Here is a 22,370-nt window from a genome sequence, read left to right as displayed (position 1 = left end):
AAATGCTGGTAAATGTTCTTTGAAAAAAAAAAGAACATGGTACACCCCTAGAGTAAATGGTGTGATCCACATTGGTGACATACATGTATGCGCGCACACACACTAGTGCACTGTATATTACAGCAGCTCAACATCTGTTTTTCATCAAAGAAATTTTCATGAAAATGCCTACGTACATATGTTGTTGGATAGGAAAATAGACTGTTGTCTGTTTTGGAGGACAAAAGTTGGTGAGATTTTCCAGGTGCAACATATTCGAAGTTGGGAGTCTTTCAGTTGGAAAATTTCATGGAGAATGCCTACATGTTCGTACGAACGTTGTTGGAAAAAAGTATATGTTTTGGAAGATAAAAGTTGCATTTCCAGGCACCATGAACTGAAGTTGTGAATATTTCAGTCATGCTGGGGCCGGATTGACAAACTGAACACTATTTTCTTGTAATATAATTGTGCATCGCACACTGCGAATTATTTCCGAAGTTCGGAGCACTTGAATATTGTGTGGCAAAATGCGATGCGATACAGGGGAAACCGAACAAGTTGGGGTAAGTTCAAACCCACTTTTGTTCACACTAGATGTTTTAAACGTGAAACCCAGGGGTTTTCTCCCTCAACCCTACTCCCGAGCAGGGGGTAAATATTTTCCGGGGGGAAAGCTATTACCCGGGAATTTCTTTGGTAGTGTGAACAGACCGACCGAAATTCCCCGGGAATTTCCCCAGGGTATTCCCAGGGAATTTGTCTAGTGTGAACGGGTTTTAAGTAGGTCGAGGTTATGTATTAAAAAGAACCAAGTGCCTGAAGACACTGTAAAAAGAACTAAGTGCCTGAAGACACTGCATCCAGATCCTGACTTTCTGCCTAAATGCTATCAAGTTGTCCTTCTGATCAGCAGGCCTTTCTGAGGTTGCCAAAGCCCTGGCAACAAAGAGCAGATGGACTTCAACAGGAAAATCTTGCAACAGACAACAGTCACCCTTAAGCTATCAATTACCAATTCTACCTCAATGAGCGTTGGAGATTTTTCCGTCCATTTAAAAAATAAAAAGGATAGTCAAAAAACAGTGGGCCATATTTTGTTCTCCTCAAAATCCCATAGACATTGTACATGTCTTTTCCGGCCTTCATTTTTGCCATTCATCTTTGTCGTACATCTTTCAAAGTCAGCACAGGCATAGTCCTTACAGCATAGATGAGTGCTAAAGAATGACGTAATGGTGAAATCATCATGGGTCACGTGACATCACGTTAGAGATTTATAGATTGAATATTTGGAAATCAATATAAAATCATCCATGAGACACCTGAACTTGACTTTTGCGGGAATTGAAAAAAATAATCCAGGATCGGCATTTAATGTAGTGTGAGCCAAATCATGCGACCCTTCCTTCTGGTCCAAATCGGAAGTACCTTATAATTTGAAATTGGAAAAGATGTGAACTTTCTTTCAAAGATGTTAGTCTCTGGCAAGTTTGTACTTCACAAAAAAAAATACTGCTGATGTCATAACATGTAAGAGTGCCCTCTAGCAGCAGGTTGATATATGTGGGCGAAGTTTGCTGAAATCACTATATAATTCATCGGGTGCCTGGAAGAAACTCATTATGGGGGGGGGGGGGGGGGAATTGGGTCAAAAGGTCAAGTTCTGGTTTTTCCGGTAATCGATAAAGCTTGGAAATATCTTTTACACATTGTCTCAAGGGGCTATGTCATTCTGACATAATAAACAGTAAACAAAGGACGGAAGGAGGTTTTTCATTATTTGTGCCTGGCAAAAGGTTGTAAACATGTATTTATAATGTAACAAATAATGTTCCCAGTGCCCTAATGCCCCCTCTTAATATTTTGAAGTAAAAAATGCATAGTATTGTTTTAATTATTAACGACTTTCATGAGCACAAATTTCAGCCAGATGTGATTTTTCATATAGAAATGGGAGCACAAAACCTTTCAAGTGCATTTTGTGTGCCTGGGCTGCTAAGGTCCTTTTCCTTGGCACACGACGGATTGATGTATATAATCAGCTTCATGCTTATAATGTTGAGGAGGAGAAAGACATATGATGTCACCAGCCTGTAAGTTTCAATAAAAAGACCTTTAAACTTAAAAAAAAAATGCTGAAAAATCAATCGCAACAGATATTATCCAGATTTTTGCTTCAAATAGCACAGTTAACATAAGTCTCAAGCTTCTGTGAATGATGTCAGGATAACATCATCAAGTATAAGATAACAATCAACCAAAGAATTCTACATCAATATTAAGTTCACAGTGAGAGATCTGAGTTGGCTTTTGGACAGGAATGGACATAACAATCCAGGGTCTTCATTTTGATTTAATGTGCAAATCACATGACCCTTCCTTCCGGTCCAAACTGGAATTGCTTTATGATTTAACATAGGAAAAAGATGTGAACTTGCTTTCAACGATGTCAGTCTCTGGCTAGGTTGTACTTCACAAAAGAAATATGGATGACGTCATGTTAGAGCACCCTCTAGTGGCAGGTTGAAAGACGTTTTAAATGACTGATCAGTTGTGTGATTGGCAAAAGTTGCTGAAATCACTTTATAATTAATGTATAATTTATAATCAGCTTTATGCCAAGAACAAGTTAAGGGAAAGAAAGATTGATGACATCACCTGACCGGAAGTTACAATGAAAAGACCTTTCAACCTTAACAAATTGTTGAAAAATCAACTACGAGAGATATAATCCACATGTTTGCTTTACTTTAGCATAGTTCACATAGCTCTTGAGCTTTCATTTATGTCACAACGATATCATCAAGGGTCAGATTACAAGCAACCAAAGATTTCCAGATTTAATCTATCTTTGAAAATCAATGTAAAATCAATTGTGAGAGACCTGATTCTGCTTTTGACTGGAATTGATAGAATGATCCAGGGTCTTCATTTTTGACAAAATGTGCAAGTACACATGACCCTTCCATGCGGTTGAAACAGGAAGTACCTTGTGGTTTCCAATCGGTAAAAGATGTGAATTTCCTTTCAACGATGTTAGTCTGCGGCGAGGGTGGGCTTTTCACAAAAGACATAATGCGGAAAAGCCCTAGGTTCTGTTCTCAATCAGACATAGATCTCTAGTTTTTGGTTGATATCATGTCAAGTTCTCATTTACATGTGAAGTTGAAGTACTCAATTCATGAACTCATCGACTAAGGGTTGACACATTGCATAGTTTGTGGTATTAAAGGCATAATGTCAAAGACAAATTGTCAGTCTCTTAATACTGGTCACGTCTATCTACTTGAAATCTTTCAGTTCACTAAACATGAACACAAGTCAACTCTGACTCACTGTTAACACATCAATAGTGACTTATTTGGCCATTCTATGTTCACTGTGACAACATTCGGCTCGCTCTCATTTTTTAAGCTTTACCCCCTATTAACTACATCTGACATATTGCTTGCACTGTTTCATCTACCTCAAGGGTATGGTTTCTACTTGACAAATTGTGTTAAAATATTAGGGTTATCAAAGTTACTTACAAACAAAACTTCAGTGAGCAATAATCATTTGTATTACTTCCCAACTTTATTTTCCAAAAATGTATTTAGTATCAATTTCTGTTGTCAGTGTTAAGGCCGGCTCATACTTGAAACTAATGCTAACATGCTGTTATCTGCGGACGTTGAACACATCTTAATTGCAGTGTATCATGCCTGTCATGGCAGTTCACGTAATCATGGAAATCTTTTCCTGCATCTTGTGTACAAAATAAGCAGAGTTGTAACGAGTCACTGATTTTTGTGACTCAAGTCAAGTCGAGTCATTTCAATAAGTGACTTGAGTCGAGTCAAGTAAGTGACTCGAGTTGAGTCATTAGTTCAAGGAGGTCGAGTCGAGTTGAGTTAGGCCAAATAAAATAAATGTTGTGTTTATGGTTATGGCCTGGAAAAAAATCCAGGTAGTTAGGTAGGGAAATGATGTTATTTTGTCCTTTTTTTTTTCATTTCATTTCATTCATATGCGTGTTCTTTGACAGTGTTTGAAACTCAGTAACCATATACGTGTACTATGGTCTGTGGGCTGGGGGGGGGGGGGGTTCCATTGCACCTGCCTCCCCCAGAACCCACCACCCTCCCCCAGAACCCACCACCACCGATATTTTTTTCAATCTTGGTCATGTCCTCAACAGTGGAAATTTAGGGATGCATTCTCTCAGGAGGCCACTTATTGGAACCGCCTTTGATTGAGATTAGATGCTTTTTCTTAACAATAGGGTTGGAAGGGGAAGAAAGAAAACCTGAGCAGACGTTGAGCGATCTTAATCACACTCCCCACAATTATTCGTCATGAATAGGTTTTAAAAAAAAACTTTGGTATGTCATGGAAACCAACTATAGTGGGCGCTACAGTCAAACGAAATATATATACATGTTAATTTTGAATATTTTCTGAAAAATTGCTCATTATTAATCATCATTTACATGACAGTTTACTTTTCACCTTGAAAGCCTTCAAATGGTTACACAGCATCTAATTTATGATTATCCAAATTCTGTTTAGCTAAGTTGAGAGTTAGGTCTTGGCAAATTGAAATTTATAAACATTTTGAATAAATTAAACACGTCCTGCTGAATCCAGGTTCTGGTATTCTTAGCCTTTTGGTTGGTAGGTGTCGGGTCAATCTTGCATATACATGCACACACGTTTACCAATCTTGGTGAAACTTGACATGGTATATACTCATACTGGGTATATTTACCTTTCTAAAAACGAATCATCATGGAATCATCATGGAAACCAACTACAGAGGGCCCTACGCCCGGACAAGTATAATAATACTTATCTTCAAGTAAACTTGAATCCTCGACATGGGCGTCGCCAGGATTTTTTCTAGAGGTGGGCAAAAAAACATTTTGCCAAAAAATGCTTGTGTTTCTCAACACATTCTCGATTTATCAGTTTTAGAAGGGGCAGGGATATTTGGCCCCCCCCCCCCCACTCATTAAATTTACACCACTTTGTCTTCACGCCTCTTTTTCTTTTCTTTCTTTTTTCTTTTATTTTCTTCCTTTTTTTTTTTTTTTTTTTTGGTTGCTTTTCCAGGGGGGGGGGGGGGGGACAAGTGCCCCCCTTGCCCCCCTTCGCGACGCCCATGATCCTCAATCCTGATTGGTGGATCCATGGCAACAAGCCGTGCTACATATAACCATGTAGCACGGCCTCGGTCCATACTGCACTCCGCGTATTACACTTTTCTAAGATGCAATGTGTGCGTGTTCCATCTTAAGTGTGCGTCAAGTTTGCTTGAAGATAAATTTGTTATCCCGCTCGCGCTCATGGAACAGGAAAAAAGGAATGCGTCTGTAGTGCGTCCGTGTCCCACATTAATCCGTGTTCCACTCGTGCTCGCGGGATAACTTATAATATACATTTTTCAATAAGTAGGGAATTTTATGAGTGTGCAGTCTTATGTGGAATATCAGCAATAGAAACGTGGATGTGATCCATTCTAGCCTGTTGGATCAATACTTGAAACCACAATTGGGTAAAATATTGAAATTATTTAATTTATTAAAGATTTTGACATCACAAAACTGTGCTTACTGGCCTATGTCACAAATCTATGCACATGGATGCGAATATTCTTAGCACATTGACAGACGTATGGGAGGTACATTAGCCAACATAAATGCATGCAACTATCAATACTTATTGTATGAAGTTGAGCAACTGTTTGAAAATGTTTCACTGCTTCTGAATTTACCCGAAGAGTAGAGGAGTTTTATAACAGCGTAGTTCACGGGTTTTAGATGTTGTGGTTTAAGTTTAAGGTTAAACAAAGGAGAGCTTTGTTTTTACTTTGTGAGGGTCTTAAAAGAACCAGGGTAAACTCCAGGTTTGGGACATATGACAGTATGCTCTGCTCTTTGTCAGGAGTAAGCGGGATGTCAACACCCAAAGTGCTGATGTGTAGGATGACTGGGGCAGGGGATGCTACGTGTACACACATGTAGCTGTTGCTCTATTTCAATCAAAAGTTTTTGTGGGAAACTTAAGGGGCCTTATTTTAGGTAAATGTTCCTGGGACAGACAGATTGACCAACCACCAAGTGACAAGTAGAAGCTCCTGCCAGAGCTTTAAAAATTAGCAAGTTGTTGAAATGTTATGGACATATTCCATTTGGATGTTAAGGGGTGCATCATGCTTTACAAAAATTATATGGTGATGTTGAAGAACATATTTTTAAACAAGGAAATGTTTCGGACTTTTTAAAAAGTATTATTTGTAATGTTGAAGCAGTGGGAATTCTGGTAAAATGTTCTTATGAAAGAACACCCCTAAATTACAAATGGTGTGGTCCATATAGTCGATTCAAGTTTTTTTATGGGGGAATTGAGTCAAGTCAAATTATTTGCTAACAGTGACTCAAGTCAAGTCAGGTCATTTACCCTTGGGACTCAAGTTGAGCCAAGGCACCAATAGTTGCGACTCGAGTTGAGTCATTGACTTGAGTCAGTGCATACAATGGACTTTACAAAGTAATCCTCTACAAAGTACTGCCAAGTTCTCTTCATCAGTCTATAACCAGTCCTACTCATAGGTGACTGTCAGTCTGCGAGGTACAATGTAGGTACACAAGGCTCGCCATCTGGGACTAGCAAAACTAAATGCTGTAGAATTAACCATTTATTTCTTTGTAGGTGCAAGATTGGACTCGATGTTACCTCCTTCACTATTTCAGTCAAATTTCATCTTTGAAGATATCAGTGCAAGGTAAATAAGTACTTCACTGTCCTGTTAACATTGCCTGATTTGTAATGTTTGTATGTTATTTTTCCAAAGCTCTTCTTTATTCAACACAACATTGCCAGACACATTGGCAGACTGGCAAAGAAATACAATACAATGGGGCTCACCAGACCCCCTGGGTTTACCAGACCCAGACGTGGATAGGGCACACCAGAATTTGTGGGGATAGGATAAGGTAAAATTGGGGTTAGTTGCCATTAAAGTTTAAACAGTTTTATGCACAAGTTTATGGAAATGTCTCCCAAGGGTACCTTTTTTTCATCTCATTTTTTTGTATGTTCAACAGTGAGACTTTGGAGAATATCCTTGTTTTTACAATACAATAAACATGATTTATTCTATTTTGAATGTGCACAAAGCAACAGTGGACAAGGAAGTAGTGTTCTAGCCTATCAGCATCAGCAATCAACACTCAACAACACCAATCATCATCAACAATCAACAGTCAATGTCAACAATTAACAATCAACAACAACAATCAATCATCAACAATCAACATCCATAATTATTCATTAGCATCAACTATCAATAATAAGGGAATAACAGTGTGAAGAGCCGGTCTTCACTGCGTGATAATGAACGGGTTTGGGGGTGACCGCTGTTCGTCTCAGTCCATTAACAGCGGTCACCCCCGAACCCGGTCATTATCACGCAGTGAAGACCGGCTCCTCACACTGTTATTCCCATTAATAAATAACTTTTTAACGAAATAAACAGTTAAAATGCTCCAATTTTGTGACTTTCTTTCGGCGATATTTCCAGACTTTTTTGTGTTCATGTTCATGGGCCATATTTTAACTTATGCGTGGTACCCTGTCTTTTCGATAAGCATTGTTATATACACCACAGCCGGGCCCAGGCTGTACTGGACATTGCTGGACAACGTTTTCATTGCGTACGTGTACGACGTCCAGGGTTTGGACTTCTGCTGCCGTAGCGGAACAAATTACAGCAATGTTTTCATATTTTTACCTGATGGAGGAAGCTGAATTTCGTTTAGACACTCCTTGTGTCCAGAATTACAAAGATGCTTGGTTTAGGAAAGGTAAATATGTCGTTGGGCAAATTAAGTTTTTAAAGAAAATGAATCGTAGATCTAGGCTTTCGTCGTAAACATCGTCAGTATACTGCACTTCTGTATGTACGATGTCCAGTCGTTTTAAAACTTCATTACGTGCGCGCACCCATAGCAACTGTGTTGCGTATGCGTGCGTCAGTCTCACGTGAAGGTGGTTGAACGCATGTGCAGTGCTGTATTGTTACAAGTTGCTGTATGACTGTTGTAAATTTGGCCAGTCATTGCCTTCCATGGGGCTTGATCAATGCTGGTTCAGGGGCCATTTTTGTTCTTTGAAGCCGGTCTTTATATCACCGTTAATGCACGGCCACGTGATCGAGTCTCGACCAATCAGAAACCATCAACTCTCCAAAGTATTTATAAATCAACAATCAACGTCAACAATCAACATCAAAAATCAACATCAACATCAACAATCAGCATTAAAATAAACAATCACCATCAACTAATCAAAAATCAACATCAACAATCAACAATTTACATCACCAATCATCATCACCTATCAACATCAATACCCAACATCAACAATTAACATCAACTATCAACATCAACAATCAACATCAACAATCATCATCAACAATCGACATCAACAATCATCAATCAATATCAACTAACAACATCAACAATCAATCGACAGCAACAATCAACATCAACGATCAACAATCAACTATTAAAGCAAAAAGGCACTATATTCTGTTCATTAAGCAGTCATATTTCCTGCCATCAATACAAACATATGCTAGCCCAACCCAGTGTGTTTGTACCACAAACTCTAGTTATAAATACTTCTGCCCAAAAAAATAAGAGGAAGTGGCCAGGAATCGCCTCAGATTGCACCACTGAACATCTAGTAGAATCCAAAATCTTGACCCCATGCCATTAGGGCTTTGTGCTGCGCATTCGCATTACTCCTCATTTCAAATGTCCCTATGCTATAATTTCATCCTGGCTTGAACACTGCATGGACGTCTGGCATCGTCAACAGTTCATTCAAATGTCTCTACCACTGGTGTTCTGCAACACTCCCTTTCTTAACGATGATGGGCAACAGTACTTGTGAATGAAGACCGTAACATTAAAGAGGATGTGGAATGCTCGAAGACATTTCCGTCATTTTTCGGGTATATGTAGCCTAAGGTGTGATGAAATAAAAACGACTATTGTTTCTGTCATGAAATGAGTACAAAAGGTACTTTTGAGAGCTGTTTTTCAGGTCCAGTTTCGACCTGAACGTGCAACTGTGTAAATGTCGTCGTTGCGGGCAGCAAACAAAACACAGTAAATCGTGACGTAATAAACAGGACTCCCGATGCACAGTAGCATACACGAGTCCTGTTTATTACGTCACGATTTACTGTGTTTTGTTTGCTGCCCGCAACGACGACTTTTACACAGTTGCACGTTCGGGTCGAAACTGGACCTGAAAAACAGCTCTCAAAAGTACCTTTTGTACTCATTTCATGACAGAAACAATAGTCGTTTTTATTTCATCACACCTTAGGCTACATATACCCGAAAAATGACGGAAATGTCTTCGAGCATTCCACAACCTCTTTAAGACTGTATATTAGATAGCGGATAAAAAGATGTACTGTACATGTAATTATAATGCATGTGTGCATCATGGAAATACCCGCAGTGACAGTGGCTACCTAAGCCCCCTCCCAAACACCCCCACTTTTAAATGCCTTTCTTTTTAAGCAGGAGTCAGTATTGTTTACTTATCGTATTGCCAAGGTCACAGAGAATCTACATAATAGTCACAGATTTACAAAGCCTTGTGGCTGTTTCTACCTTCATGTGAGTGCGAATGCGATGAAAAGTTGACATCATGAAGTGTTCGCTGGGAAATTCACTGTAGTTGAAAAATCAGTAGTGTTTATTGTTTGTTAAAAAGAAATGCGGCCATTTCTCAATAAAAGTTTTGATACCTTTAGGTACGGTCAGGACAAGAAGAAGTCTGAGATTCCTGGATGTGAGACCAAACCAAACTGTCTCCCAGGTTACAATTTGCAGCAAGTTATAAAGATCATTACACAGTGTCTGCTTACACATGAGAGGTGAGAATAATAGAAGGCATAAAATGGGCCATAGTATTATATCTTACAAAGAATGATTTATATCTCACTTTGATTTTGTTCTATGTTAAAGGTAATGTATACCATTTGCATTTGTTATAATTGAATGAAACACACCGATTATAGGGGTAGTATGTCCATGGTATGTCAAAGTAGACATCGTTCTACTTACCTGTTCAATGTTTTGTGTCCATTCATGCTGGTAAAATATTTGTCAATCTGTCGTGTACAGAGCGCATAGGTCACAAGGCATGCCTCAGTGCCAGCTGTGTCTATATATAAACAAAATGACAAATATGTATTGATCTGTAAATGGATGAAGTATTTAAAAAGAAGATGTTTGGCAGAGCAATGGTTCATTTCAAACCATCAATAATTTTGATACAAATTCCTTTTTTTTTTAGTTGAATAAAAGAATGTTGGGGACTCTTACCAGTTGTAAATTTATAACCATATATCTGCATGTTTTTCAAATCACTCTTATTTGCAAGTATTTGCCAAAATGCTATCAATTTGGACACAAGGGGCATTGAGCAGCAGAGATATTTCAGGTCAAAAGTCTCGGGCCAATAATGATGAAATTCACACAAGTTTAGGCAAAGTTTGGGGGAAGATATAACATTGATCATTCTTTGCTGGATTTTGATACTTGTTTTTAAGCATATTTGTCCTGAACAAGGCCAAAAGCCGCTGCAGGTACGGGGATGCAAGATAAATGAAAGAAGAGTAAGTACTCTGGAAAACTGAAGGAAGGAATTAACAGCCAACATCCGGGACTCTCTTTCCTGTTAAACCTTATAATATTATCTATTTTATACCACAGTAAATAGCCCCTCAGCACCCACACGAGTAAGCAGTGTTCGATTTTCCCTGTTTGATTTTCACATCGCATTTTGCAACGCATTATCCATAAAAGTGCTCCGCACTTTCAAAATACATGGCACATTGTGTGATGCAAAATTTATTTAGTGTTCAGTTGGTCGATCGGGCCGTTGTGTGACTGTAAGTCTCCCAAACTCACGTACGCTTCTTGAAAATCTCACCACCTTTTATCCTCCAAAACAGACAACTTTCTGCTATCAGAACGTCCATAAACATTCTTTGGTGAAAATGAAAACAAGCACCTGACGCACGTGTTGAGCTGCTGTGTATGTACAGTGTGTAGTCCCAGCACAACACATGCAAGCAACGGGATAGAATGTCACCAAAGTGGATCACACCATTTATGGTCTAGGGGTGTACCATGTTCTTTTTTTTAAAAGAACACTTTACCAGCATTTCCACCATTTTAAAATTAAAAATACTACTCTTTATGAAGTCTGAAACATTTCCTTGTTCGAAACTATATTCTTCATCATCACAACATTTTTTTTTGTGGACAGAATCTATTTGATAAATGATGTAAAACTCAAAAAAGGGTACAACACCCCTCCAATAGTATCAATGGATGATCCAAAATAGTTGGAACTGTCAAATTTTTCCAAAGGAAGTCGAAATCAAATGGATTTGTGGCTATTTTATCATTGCTGAAAATGTCAAGTCTACTTCACTCTACTTACCTGAAGAGCAATACTACTTATGCATATTCCCCCTACCGGCAGGTATTTTCCGCTAAGAGTTATATACAATAGCGCCCTCTGGCGCCCTACCCATAATACCCCGCGGCATGCGTGCCTCGTGAGCGTCCTCTTTTCTCTTAGCGGCAGGTCGGGTAGGACGTGCGTGAAATAGCTCGCTGTTTGCCTCGTCATTTACTACCCTTTTTTGCGTTTAAGAGAAGTATTTAATAAAAGAGTTTCATCATGTTCTTGGTTTCATTTATTTCATAAATATGAAGCGTTTGGGGAGGGCCGATCTGTCACTAACCGGAGGGAATAGTTCTCCCACGGGACGGACCGAGTTCTCGGGGGACTCTGCCGTTAACGCTCCGACGTTACCACGGCAGCAGTCTCTCGTCCGGCACCCTCAGCCACAGTCGGCTGAGGGAGTTGGCAGTTCCGCCGATCAGTTAAGGGGACCTCGGTCACCTTCTCCGGTCAACTCGGGCGGAACACCCAAACTAAGGGCACACTCCGGCAAGGTTCCCCTAAAACATATCTCCTGTGCCGGAGCAAAGCCTAAGAAGGGCCGTCAGGGCAAGCGTGGCTCGGCAACGAGCGCCGCTTTGGCACCTAGCCCTCCCCCGATCACGGGGCAGCCCGAGGGGACTAGCCGTCACACTTCGGTGGGCTCTAGTCACCCGTGCCCTCCCGACACAGTGCCGAACACCACTGGTTGTCGGGATGGGCTATTGCACAGGCTACCGGTCCGTCCAGCGCTCGCTCAGCCCACGGGGCCTGAGGCGCTGTCGGCCGGGTGCATTATGAGCGATACGGAGCCAGTCGCCCCCGGGGATCCCGGGCCGACGGCCCCCGTGCTAGCTCGCTCAGAGGGACTACTCTCGTCATCGGATTTTTTCCGTTGTTCGGGGGTCCCGGTGCCCCAGGTGTCTTCCGATTTTTCCTCGGACACACCTCGGGGCCGTTCTTCTAAAAAGAAGAATAAGAAGAAGAAGGCTGCACGTCGATCGCACCGTTCTTCTTCGGGTTCTGACGACTCCTCTGACCGGTCCCGCTGGGGCAAACGCTCCCGGGGGGAGGACGCGGTTTCTAGAGCAGATTTCCTGCTGGCTTTTCAGTCAATTTCCGATACGCTATCGGCTATGTCAGCAGGCCGCCGGGCGGGCCCTATTGGGGGCCCCCCTGCAGCAGTGGACTACGGCCCACAGCCATCGGTCGTTGGGCCCGCATCACAGTCTTCAGTCACCGGTCACGCTTGGGTGGCCCGGGAACAGAGGGACATACTGCACACAATTAGTCGTGCTCCGGCGTCCCCGCCTGCGGTGAGGGCTTCACAGTCGTCGTGCTAGGTCAGGGTTGGGTGGCCCAAGCACAGCGGGACATACCGCACGTGGTTGACCGTACACCGGAGGCCCGGCCTGCAGCGAGCGTCTCGCATGCATCGGCCGTGGGCCACGGTTGGGTGGATCAGAGGCCACGGGACCTACCGCGTACGCTGGGATCCCCGCCTGTATTGAGCATTCATCCATCCATGCCGCTTGACTCTGAGGAAGTTGTCCAGCCACTGCCGCGTGGTTTGGTACAACTCGCCCCTCCAGACGGCTATCGTTCACCAGAGTCAACTCAGCCCTCACAATCGGCTGAGTTATCCGATGACGACGAGGAACCAGACCGATTACAGCGGCTGTCTATCTCTGAAACGGAGCTCCGTTTTAATAGTACAGAGGGATATGATGAGGGTACTTAATTTACCCTTCGCTGATGAGCCCCCTCCGCCCGACCATAAATCTTTCGAGCGAAGGACGGGCTCCGCATCTAGCAGCAATAAAATATTCCCCGTACTTCCTTTAGATCAAGTATGCGTGGAATGTATCGACAGCATCATGTCAACTGATAAATGGCGGCCGTTTCTCAGTCGGGAACGGGATTATTTTCGTTTCCCGGCTGAAGATCATGTGAAGTTCTTCACTCCGCCTACCATCCCCGACGCCGCAAAAGATAAACTTGCGGCCGATGAGAGTGGTTCGTCTTCCAAGCGGCCCTTTGTGGACAAAACACGGGGTAAACTTGAAGATGTTTTGAAGAAGATCGACGCAGCTTCACGCTTCGGTTTGAAATCAGCGTCTTTCTTACTTCTTCTCACGGAATATTTGGCCGTGGGCTATGAAGAGGATTCGCCGATTCCAGCAGATATGCTGACTGCGGCCCTTCATTGCCTCGACCATGGTCTACGCTCAGTGCTTGATCAATTCGCACGCGTGTCGACCCTATCAACGTCCACCCGCCGGGGTAACGTGCTCGATGCACTTTTCCTTCCATCGCAGGGTGCTCGCAAAAGACTTGAAGATCTCCCCTTGACGGGCCCGGATCTATTTGCCGGTAAATTCGAAGATCAGATGCGAGATGAGGCCAAACGTCTGAAGGCTACGGAGAAAATCAACTTCAAGAAGCCTCAACCACCGGCGTCCAAACAACAGCGGGGTAGGGGTAAAACATTTGTCATTCCCCGCCGCAAACCTCTGAAATCTGGTTGCGGTGGTTTTCGTGGCCGCACGGACAATACTTCCGGTGCGCGCGCCACGCGGGCCCGCACGTTCTCTGGACAACAACGGCCCCAATCCGGCCGTGGTTTCCGGGCACCGGCCCAAGTGACTAAGTAGACTCGTGGCGGCCTCCCGCCGTCGGACCCGTGGGAGGCCGTCTCCGAGACTTTGCGGGGTCCTGGGGCTTAATTACGTCCGACCGGTGGGTGCTAGACACGATCGGGTGCGGGTACGCACTCGATCGTTCTCGAGCACCCCCCCCCCCCCCTCGGACATGATTGTTCGACCGACGGTAGTTCCGTCTGATCCTACCAAACGTCTCTCCCTCGAAGGAGAGATCAATTCCCTCCTCGGGAAACGGGCAATTTGCCCACTCCCTCCGGGGGAGACGCGGTCGGGCTTCATGTCGACCTTCTTCCTGGTACCCAAGAAGGAGGCGGCATGTGGCGCCTGATTTTAAATCTAAAACCCCTCAACAAATTTATTCGGCCAAGACGTTTTCGCATGGATACGCTCAACATCATACTCCAATCGATCCATGCACCTGCGTGGGGAGCCAGTCTAGATCTGAAAGATGCATATCTACACATTCCTGTCAGACCAGACCACTGGAAGTTTCTTCGTTTTCAGTACGATAACGTCCAGTACGAGTTCACGGTATCTGGACGATTGGATCATTATTGCTCAATCTCAGGCAGCCGCGTCGGCGGCACTCAATCTGATTTGGTGTCTAGCGGCGGACCTCGGGTTTATTATCAACGCCGAGAAATCCCATCCACATCCATCCCAATCCCCAATCTTTCTGGGAGCGTCTCTCGATCTCCAGAAGGGACTGGTTCGGCCTACGGAGGAACAAATTGTAAATCTCCAACAGTGTGTGTCTCTGTTTCTCCCGACGACCATGGCCCCAGCACAAGCCTGGCTAAGGTTGCTCGGTCTCAGTTGAACAGGGGTAAATTTGGCCCACCGCTGCGGTAGGAATCCACCATTATTATCTTCTTGATGTATTCCACCGTGTGCGGAACAGTAGCAGCAGCAAAGGGAGGGAGGAAACCTCATATGTGTTAAAAAAAATCAGATTTTGGATATTTTGGTTTGAATGCTATTATCTTGTTGAGAAATGGGAAGCTGATATTAAAACTTGAAATTAAAAACTTCAAATTATAGAACATGAGAAGGAGAGATTTCTGAAATAGTCTTTGGCACTTTATGAAGACAGCTCTTAATTAAGTGAAAGACCAAAGATCCATGTTCAGCCCACAACTAATTTTCAATATTAGCTGTGAAATTGTCTTTTTGGAGTTCTCAGAATATTGCTTAATAAGAACACACCATGCAATCTGACTGAAACGAGAATTCACATGCAGTACTTCAACATTACAGCTCACATTTTTGGACATGTCTCAGTCATAAATCCCACATGCTGACCAACCATCATGCAGGACATATTCCCAATAAGCAGAGGAGGAACCATGTGCGTCATCATCATTGATGAAGATTTGGAAACTAATAGGACCGAATTTAGTACCTTAGTACCCATGCGTGCATGGTGACGCAATGTTCTTTTCTTGTGCATTTGTAAGTATCGGAGGTGACTATTTTCTTATTAGAATAGAAATCCCTGCAGATTTGGAAGAATCACCGCTACACTATAATATGCTAGGGGTGTGTATGTTAACAAGTTGATTGTTCACAAATTGATCGCCTGCGAAGCCAGCGACTTGCCTGCAGCAGTGAAGTGGCCTTTACCACTTCGTGGGAGAAGGGAAGTCTCGCTTACCTTTACCTTTAGCAAGTAAGCTATTTCACAGCAATTAGGCCATTTCATTTTTGAAGTCTGCAAATGGTATATATTACTTTTAAAAGAATGCTTGAATTTTCAAAGTTTAACAATGTATTAACATGAACAAAATATAACTTTTGATATTTAGGAATCCATCACTGCATGAAGATGATTTGATCTCTCTTGCATACATGGTTTGCAAAATCTCCTTGGATAAACAGCTTGTAAGGTCAGTATGTATAGCTGTATATATTCTACATCTCCTGTCAGACTGACTTACTGTTTAAACCTTACTTTACTATTTCTCTGGCCAAAGGTCCATCCACTGTTTAGTTGCTTTTTCAGATAATATTACTATGAAATAACTTATGAACTAAAAAAAGAATCACGTTCATACTTTGTCCTCTGATAGATCATGGCTTGATGAAGTAAATTTTTGTTGTCATGTCCGTTAAATCGCTTCAGCATTACCTCTGGAGATAGTTGGAGGTCAATGTTTGGAGGATTCAAAATACTGAAATAAGTGTTGATAGGAAACATAATTTGACCCAAATGGTTCGAGGGATGGGATGAAACCTTGTACACACATGAACCCTTGTCCAAAGATGTGCAGGGTTCAAAATTAGCAGTAGCCCGCTAGCCAAATGCTAGTCCAAAGATGTGCAGGGTTTGAAATTAGCAGTAGCCCGCTAGCCAAATGCTAGTCAAAACAGCAGCGGGCTAGTCAAACTATTCCTCAACTATTCCTCAATTGAATTGACTGCCTTGGGCAATATTTTGATTCCCAGGCATATTCCCGGTCAAATTCCCGGTCAACTGCTGGCCCATTACTTCTGGGATTATCGGAAGTGCAATGATAAATGAATATAACTTGAAAACGAAAGCATTTTACTACAATAATACTAATAATTCGTTGCAATTCAAACTGTTTCTGTTTTTGCTTTAAAATATTTACAACTGAGTTACATAACTAGATGTGTGTCCATTGAAAACAGAACATGCAGCTTTTCCGCATTTTTTAAATTTATTAACATTTATTAAAATTATTAACTTTTTGTTGCGATTCAATTTTGGACGGTTGGAGATGGCATAAGTAAGAAAGTTGTGGTGACAGAAAAGATGTCTGAGGAGATTTTAAAGTAATAAAGATACACAAAGAGTATGGTAAGTTATTTTTTAAAGAAATCAGAGTTTTTCAAACTTTACACATACATCCATTACCTAACCAACCTGATACTAATAGGATCTTGAATGTAGTAATTTTGTTCCTCAGATATTGTAGAGGGCACTCAACATACAATCCATGGATGTCGTTTTGGAAATATTAATATAGGCCAGGAAATTTAAGTGCCACAATACGTTTACAACAACCAAAACTGAAATCACAGTGTGGAAAAGCAAGTGTTGGTATAAATGCAGACTATACATGTGCATCTTTGCGACTAGACTATCTTTTAGGTTTTTAGTGAATCTTATGGAAAATCATGTAGACAATTATAACATTGTGATATTATATAAGCCCAGCAAAACAAAAATGTTCATGGACTTGCCATTCATGAGATAAAGGGACTTAAAGTGTGCACGTTTAAGATGACGCCACATGTCCCATGATGACGTCATCACTGCGTCTATGTTCATGAAAAAAGACCTTTGCTATGTTCTTTTTAACTATGTTCAGTTTCAATGTCATATGACTTTATTTTGTGCCCAAAGTGCCTACGAGAAAAAAAATGTACAAAGTATATATAATTTTGGATGGTAGACATGCAGAAGAAAAAAAAACCAGGAAAAAACTAGACTTACGTTTGTGGACACACACAGGGCTGTTTCAGCATCTTTTTTTTGTGACATGTGACATGTAAAGTTTCAAGTATAATTCCATCAAGGAAGGATGTGTAGTTCTGTTTATAATAAATGGTGGCATATAAATATGTGATTACATTCTCATAGGACTTTGAATTATGATGTCACATGATGACATCATGATGACGTCACCAATTTTCATCTATAATCATGTATAACAACATGCCGCTAGAGGGTGCTTTAACATTTTATGACATTAGTGTTATTTTTTTTGTAAAGAACAACTTAGCCAGAACATACGTCGTTGAAAGCAAGTTCACATCTTTCACCAATTTTAAACTACCAGGCACTTCCGGGTTCAACCAGAAGGAGGGGTCACGTGAATTTGCACGCTCTACCAAAAATGAAGAGCGTGTCTTATTCTATCAATTCCCACAAAAGTCATGTTCAGATCTCCCATTGTTGATTGTATATTGATTTTCAAATATTAAATCTATTAATATTTATGTGACATTACGTGACCCATAATGACGTTATCGTGACGTCACTCCATTTTTCACCTATAACATTTCTCGGTCTAGGTACATACCAAATTTCACCCAAATCAGAACAGTAGTTCCGGAGATATAGACCTTCAAAATATGTACCTATGTTGTGACGTCATGAGACAACGTCATGATGGCGTCAATGTTCGACACACATCTGCAGGTGCTGGGCTAAGTGTGTGCCAAGTATAAAGGCAATCAGATTGATTTTATTGCCAAAAGTGCCGGGCACAAAAAAAAGCGTGTACAAATGCTATGGGCAAAAACGACTTAAACAAACAAAAATCTTTACAAAAACAAAGGCAAGTTTGCCGAAACAGCCAACTAGAAGTGTGTTTGTGGACAAACACTGAGCTGTTTTGACCATTTTAGCAACGATTGCTATTTTTCAACTACTGCTCCAAATTTACCAATTTTTTTTCAGTCCAAATTTTGTTTACTATTGGTTACATGTTCATGGACAGGTGCAGGCCAGTTAGACTGGTTCCATTACTTTACAAGTCTACTTCACTCTACTTACCTGTAGAGCAATACTACTTATGCATATTCCCCCTACCGGCAGGTATTTTCCGCTAAGAGTTATATACAATAGCGCCCTCTGGCGCCCTACCCATAATACCCCGCGGCATGCGTGCCTCGTGAGCGTCCTCTTTTCTCTTAGCGGCAGGTCGGGTAGGACGTGCGTGAAATAGCTCGCTGTTTGCCTCGTCATTTACTACCCTTTTTTGCGTTTAAGAGAAGTATTTAATAAAAGAGTTAGTAATCATTAGTTTGTAGAGTTTCATCATCTTCTTGGTTTCATTTATTTCATAAATATGAAACGTTTGGGGAGGGCCGATCTGTCACTAACCGGAGGGAATAATTCTCCCACGGGACAGACAGAGTTCTCGGGGGACTCTGCCGTTAACGCTCCGACGTTACCGCGGCAGCAGTCTCTCGTCCGGCACCCTCAGCCACAGTCGGCTGGGGGAGTTGGCAGTTCCGCCGATCAGTTAAGGGGACCTCGGTCACCTTCTCCGGTCAACTCGGGCGGAACACCCAAACTAAAGGCACACTCCGGCAAGGTTCCCCTAAAACATATCTCCTGTGCCGGAGCAAAGCCTAAGAAGGGCCGTCAGGGCAAGCGTGGCTCGGCAACGAGCGCCGCTTTGGTACCAAGCCCTCCCCCGATCACGGGGCAGCCCGAGGGGACTAGCCGTCACACTTCGGTGGGCTCTAGTCACCCGTGCCCTCCCGACACAGTGCCGAACACCACTGGTTGTCGGGATGGGCTATTGCACGGGCTACCGGTCCGTCCAGCGCTCGCTCAGCCCACGGGGCCTGAGGCGCTGTCGGCCGGGTGCATTATGAGCGATACGGAGCCGGTCGCCCCGGGGGATCCCGGGCCGACGGCCCCCGTGCTAGCTCGCTCAGAGGGACTACTCTCGTCATCGGATTTTTTCCGTTGTTCGGGGGTCCCGGTGCCCCAGGTGTCTTCCGATTTTTCCTCGGACACACCTCGGGGCCGTTCTTCTAAAAAGAAGAATAAGAAGAAGAAGGCTGCACGTCGATCGCACCGTTCTTCTTCGGGTTCTGACGACTCCTCTGACCATTCCAACGGGGCAAACGCTCCGGGGGGAGGACGCGGTTTCTAGAGCAATTTCCTGCTGGCTTTTCAGTCGATTTCCGATACGCTATCGGCTATGTCGGCAGGCCGCCGGGCGGGCCCTATTGGGGGCCCCCCTGCAGCAGTGGACTACAGCCCACAACCATCGGTCGTTGGGCCCGCATCACAGTCTTCAGTCACCGGTCACGCTTGGGTGGCCCGGGAACAGAGGGACATACCGCACACAATTAGTCGTGCTCGGCGTCCCCGCCTGCGGTGAGGGCTTCACAGTCGTCGTTCGTTGGTCACGGTTGGGTGGCCCAAGCACAGCGGGACATACCGCACGTGGTTGACCGTACACCGGAGGCCCGGCCTGCAGCGAGCGTCTCGCATGCATCGGCCGTGGGCCACGGTTGGGGGGATCAGAGGCCGCGGGACCTACCGCGTACGCTGGGATCCCCGCCTGTATTGAGCATTCATCCATCTTTGCAGTTTGACTCGGAGGAAGTTGTCCAGCCACTACCGCGTGGTTCGGTACAACTCGCCCCTCCAGACGGCGTTCGTTCACCGGAGTCAACTCGGCCCTCACAATCGGCTGAGTCATCCAATGATGACGAGGAACCAGACCGTTTACAGCGGCTGTCTATCTCTGAAACGGAGCTCCGTTTAGTACAGAGGGATATGATAAGAGTACTTCATTTACCCTCCGCTGATGAGCCCCCTCCGCCGATCATAATTCTTTCAAGCGAAGGACGGGCTCCGCATCTAGCAGCGATAAGATATTCCCGTACTTCCTTTAGATCAAGTATGCGTGGAACGTATCGACAGCATCATGTCAACTGATAAATGGCGGCCGTTTCTCAGTCGGGAACGGGATTATTTTCGTTTCCCGGCTGAGGATCATGTGAAGTTCTTCACTCCGCCTACCATCCCCGACGCCGCAAAAGATAAACTTGCGGCCGATGAGAGTGGTTCGTCTTCCAAGCGGCCCTTTGTGGACAAAACACGGGTAAGCTTGAAGATGTTTTGAGGAATATAGACGCAGCTTCACGCTTCGGTTTGAAATCAGCGTCTTTCTTACTTCTTCTCACGGAATATTTGGCCGTGGGCTATGAAGAGGATTCGCCGATTCCAGCAGATATGCTGACTGCGGCCCTTCATTGCCTCGACCATGGTCTACGCTCAGTGCTTGATCAATTCGCACGCGTGTCGACCCTATCAACGACCACCCGCCGGGGTAACGTGCTCGACGCACTTTTCCTCCCGTCGCAGGGTGCTCGCAAAAAGACTTGAAGATCTCCCCTTGACGGGCCCGGATATTTATTTGCCGGTAAATTCGAAGATCAGATGCGAGATGAGGCCAAACGTCTGAAGGCTACGGAGAGAAATCAACTTCAAGAAGCCTCCAGCACCGGCGTCCAAACAACAGCAGGGTAAGGGCAAAACATTTGTCATTCCCCGCCGCAAACCTCTGAAATCTGGTCGCGGTGGTTTTCGTGGCCGCACGGACAATACTTCCGGTGCGCGCGCCACGCAGGCCCGCACGTTCTCTGGACAACAACGGCCCCAATCCGGCCGTGGTTTCTGGGCACCGGCCCCCCGCTATCCCGGGGGCTGGCGCAAGTGACTTAGTAGACTCTTGGCGGCCTCCCGCCGTCGGACCCGTGGGAGGCCGTCTCCGAGACTTTGCGGGGTCCTGGGGTTTAATTACGTCGGACCGGTGGGTGCTCGACACGATCGGTGCGGCTACGCACTCGAGTTCTCGAGCACCCCCCCGTCAGACATGATCGTTCGACCGACGGTAGTTCCGTCCGATCCTACCAAACGTCTCTCCCTCGAAGGGGAGATCAGTTCCCTCCTCGGGAAACGGGCAATTCGCACCGCTCCCTCCGGGGGAGACGCGTCGGGCTTCATGTCGACCTTCTTCCTGGTACCAAAGAAGGAGGCCGGCATGTGGCGCCCGATTTTAAATCTAAAACCCCTCAACAAATTTATTCGGCCAAGACGTTTTCGCATGGATACGCTCATACTCCAATTGATTCGTACTCCTGCGTGGGGAGCCAGTCTAGATCTGAAAGATGCGTATCTACACATTCCTGTCAGACCAGACCACTGGAATTTTCTTCGTTTTCAGTACGAGAACGTCCAGTACGAGTTCATGGTTCTTCCGTTTGGTCTAGCCACCTCACCCCGGGTCTTCACGCGTGTGATGAAGACAATCGGGGCCGCATTAAGAAAACAAGGTGTGATGATCTTCATGTATCTGGACGATTGGATCATTATTGCTCAATCTCAGACGGCCGCATCGGCGGCACTCAATCTGACTTGGCGTCTAGCGGCGGATCTCGGGTTTTATTATCAACGCCGAGAAATCCCATCTACATCCATCCCAATTCCCAATCTTTATGGGAGCGTCGCTCGATCTCCAGAAGGGATTGGTTCGGCCTACGGAGGAACGAATTGTAAAATCTCCAACAGTGTGTGTCTCTGTTTCTCCCGCCGACCATGGCCCCAGCACAAGCCTGGCTAAGGTTGCTTGGTCTTATGGCCAGTATGGTAGATGTGGTGAACTTTTGCAGACTAAGGATGCGTCCCATCCAATTACATCTGCT

General features: G+C 43.9%; 1 protein-coding gene across 1 annotated transcript in view; it reads left to right on the top strand.

Annotated features, from left to right (window-relative positions):
- Nucleotides 1–16,708, top strand: part of LOC119735284 (SMC5-SMC6 complex localization factor protein 2-like) — a 49,820-nt gene extending 33,112 nt beyond the window's left edge. Inside the window, exons 6-8 of the mRNA XM_038208984.1 lie at nt 6,676–6,748; nt 9,800–9,922; nt 15,974–16,708. Coding sequence (XP_038064912.1) covers nt 6,676–6,748; nt 9,800–9,922; nt 15,974–16,100 — 323 coding nt within the window. The 3' untranslated portion in view covers nt 16,101–16,708. The remainder of the gene's footprint in view (nt 1–6,675; nt 6,749–9,799; nt 9,923–15,973) is intronic.
- The last annotated feature ends 5,662 nt before the right edge of the window (nt 16,709–22,370 follow it).

The sequence above is a fragment of the Patiria miniata genome, unplaced genomic scaffold, assembly GCF_015706575.1.
Source record: "Patiria miniata isolate m_02_andy unplaced genomic scaffold, ASM1570657v1 HiC_scaffold_10, whole genome shotgun sequence".
Taxonomy (NCBI): Eukaryota; Metazoa; Echinodermata; class Asteroidea; order Valvatida; family Asterinidae; genus Patiria; species Patiria miniata.
Note: the sequence above shows the minus strand (reverse complement) of the source record. Positions and strands in the feature narration are given on the sequence as shown.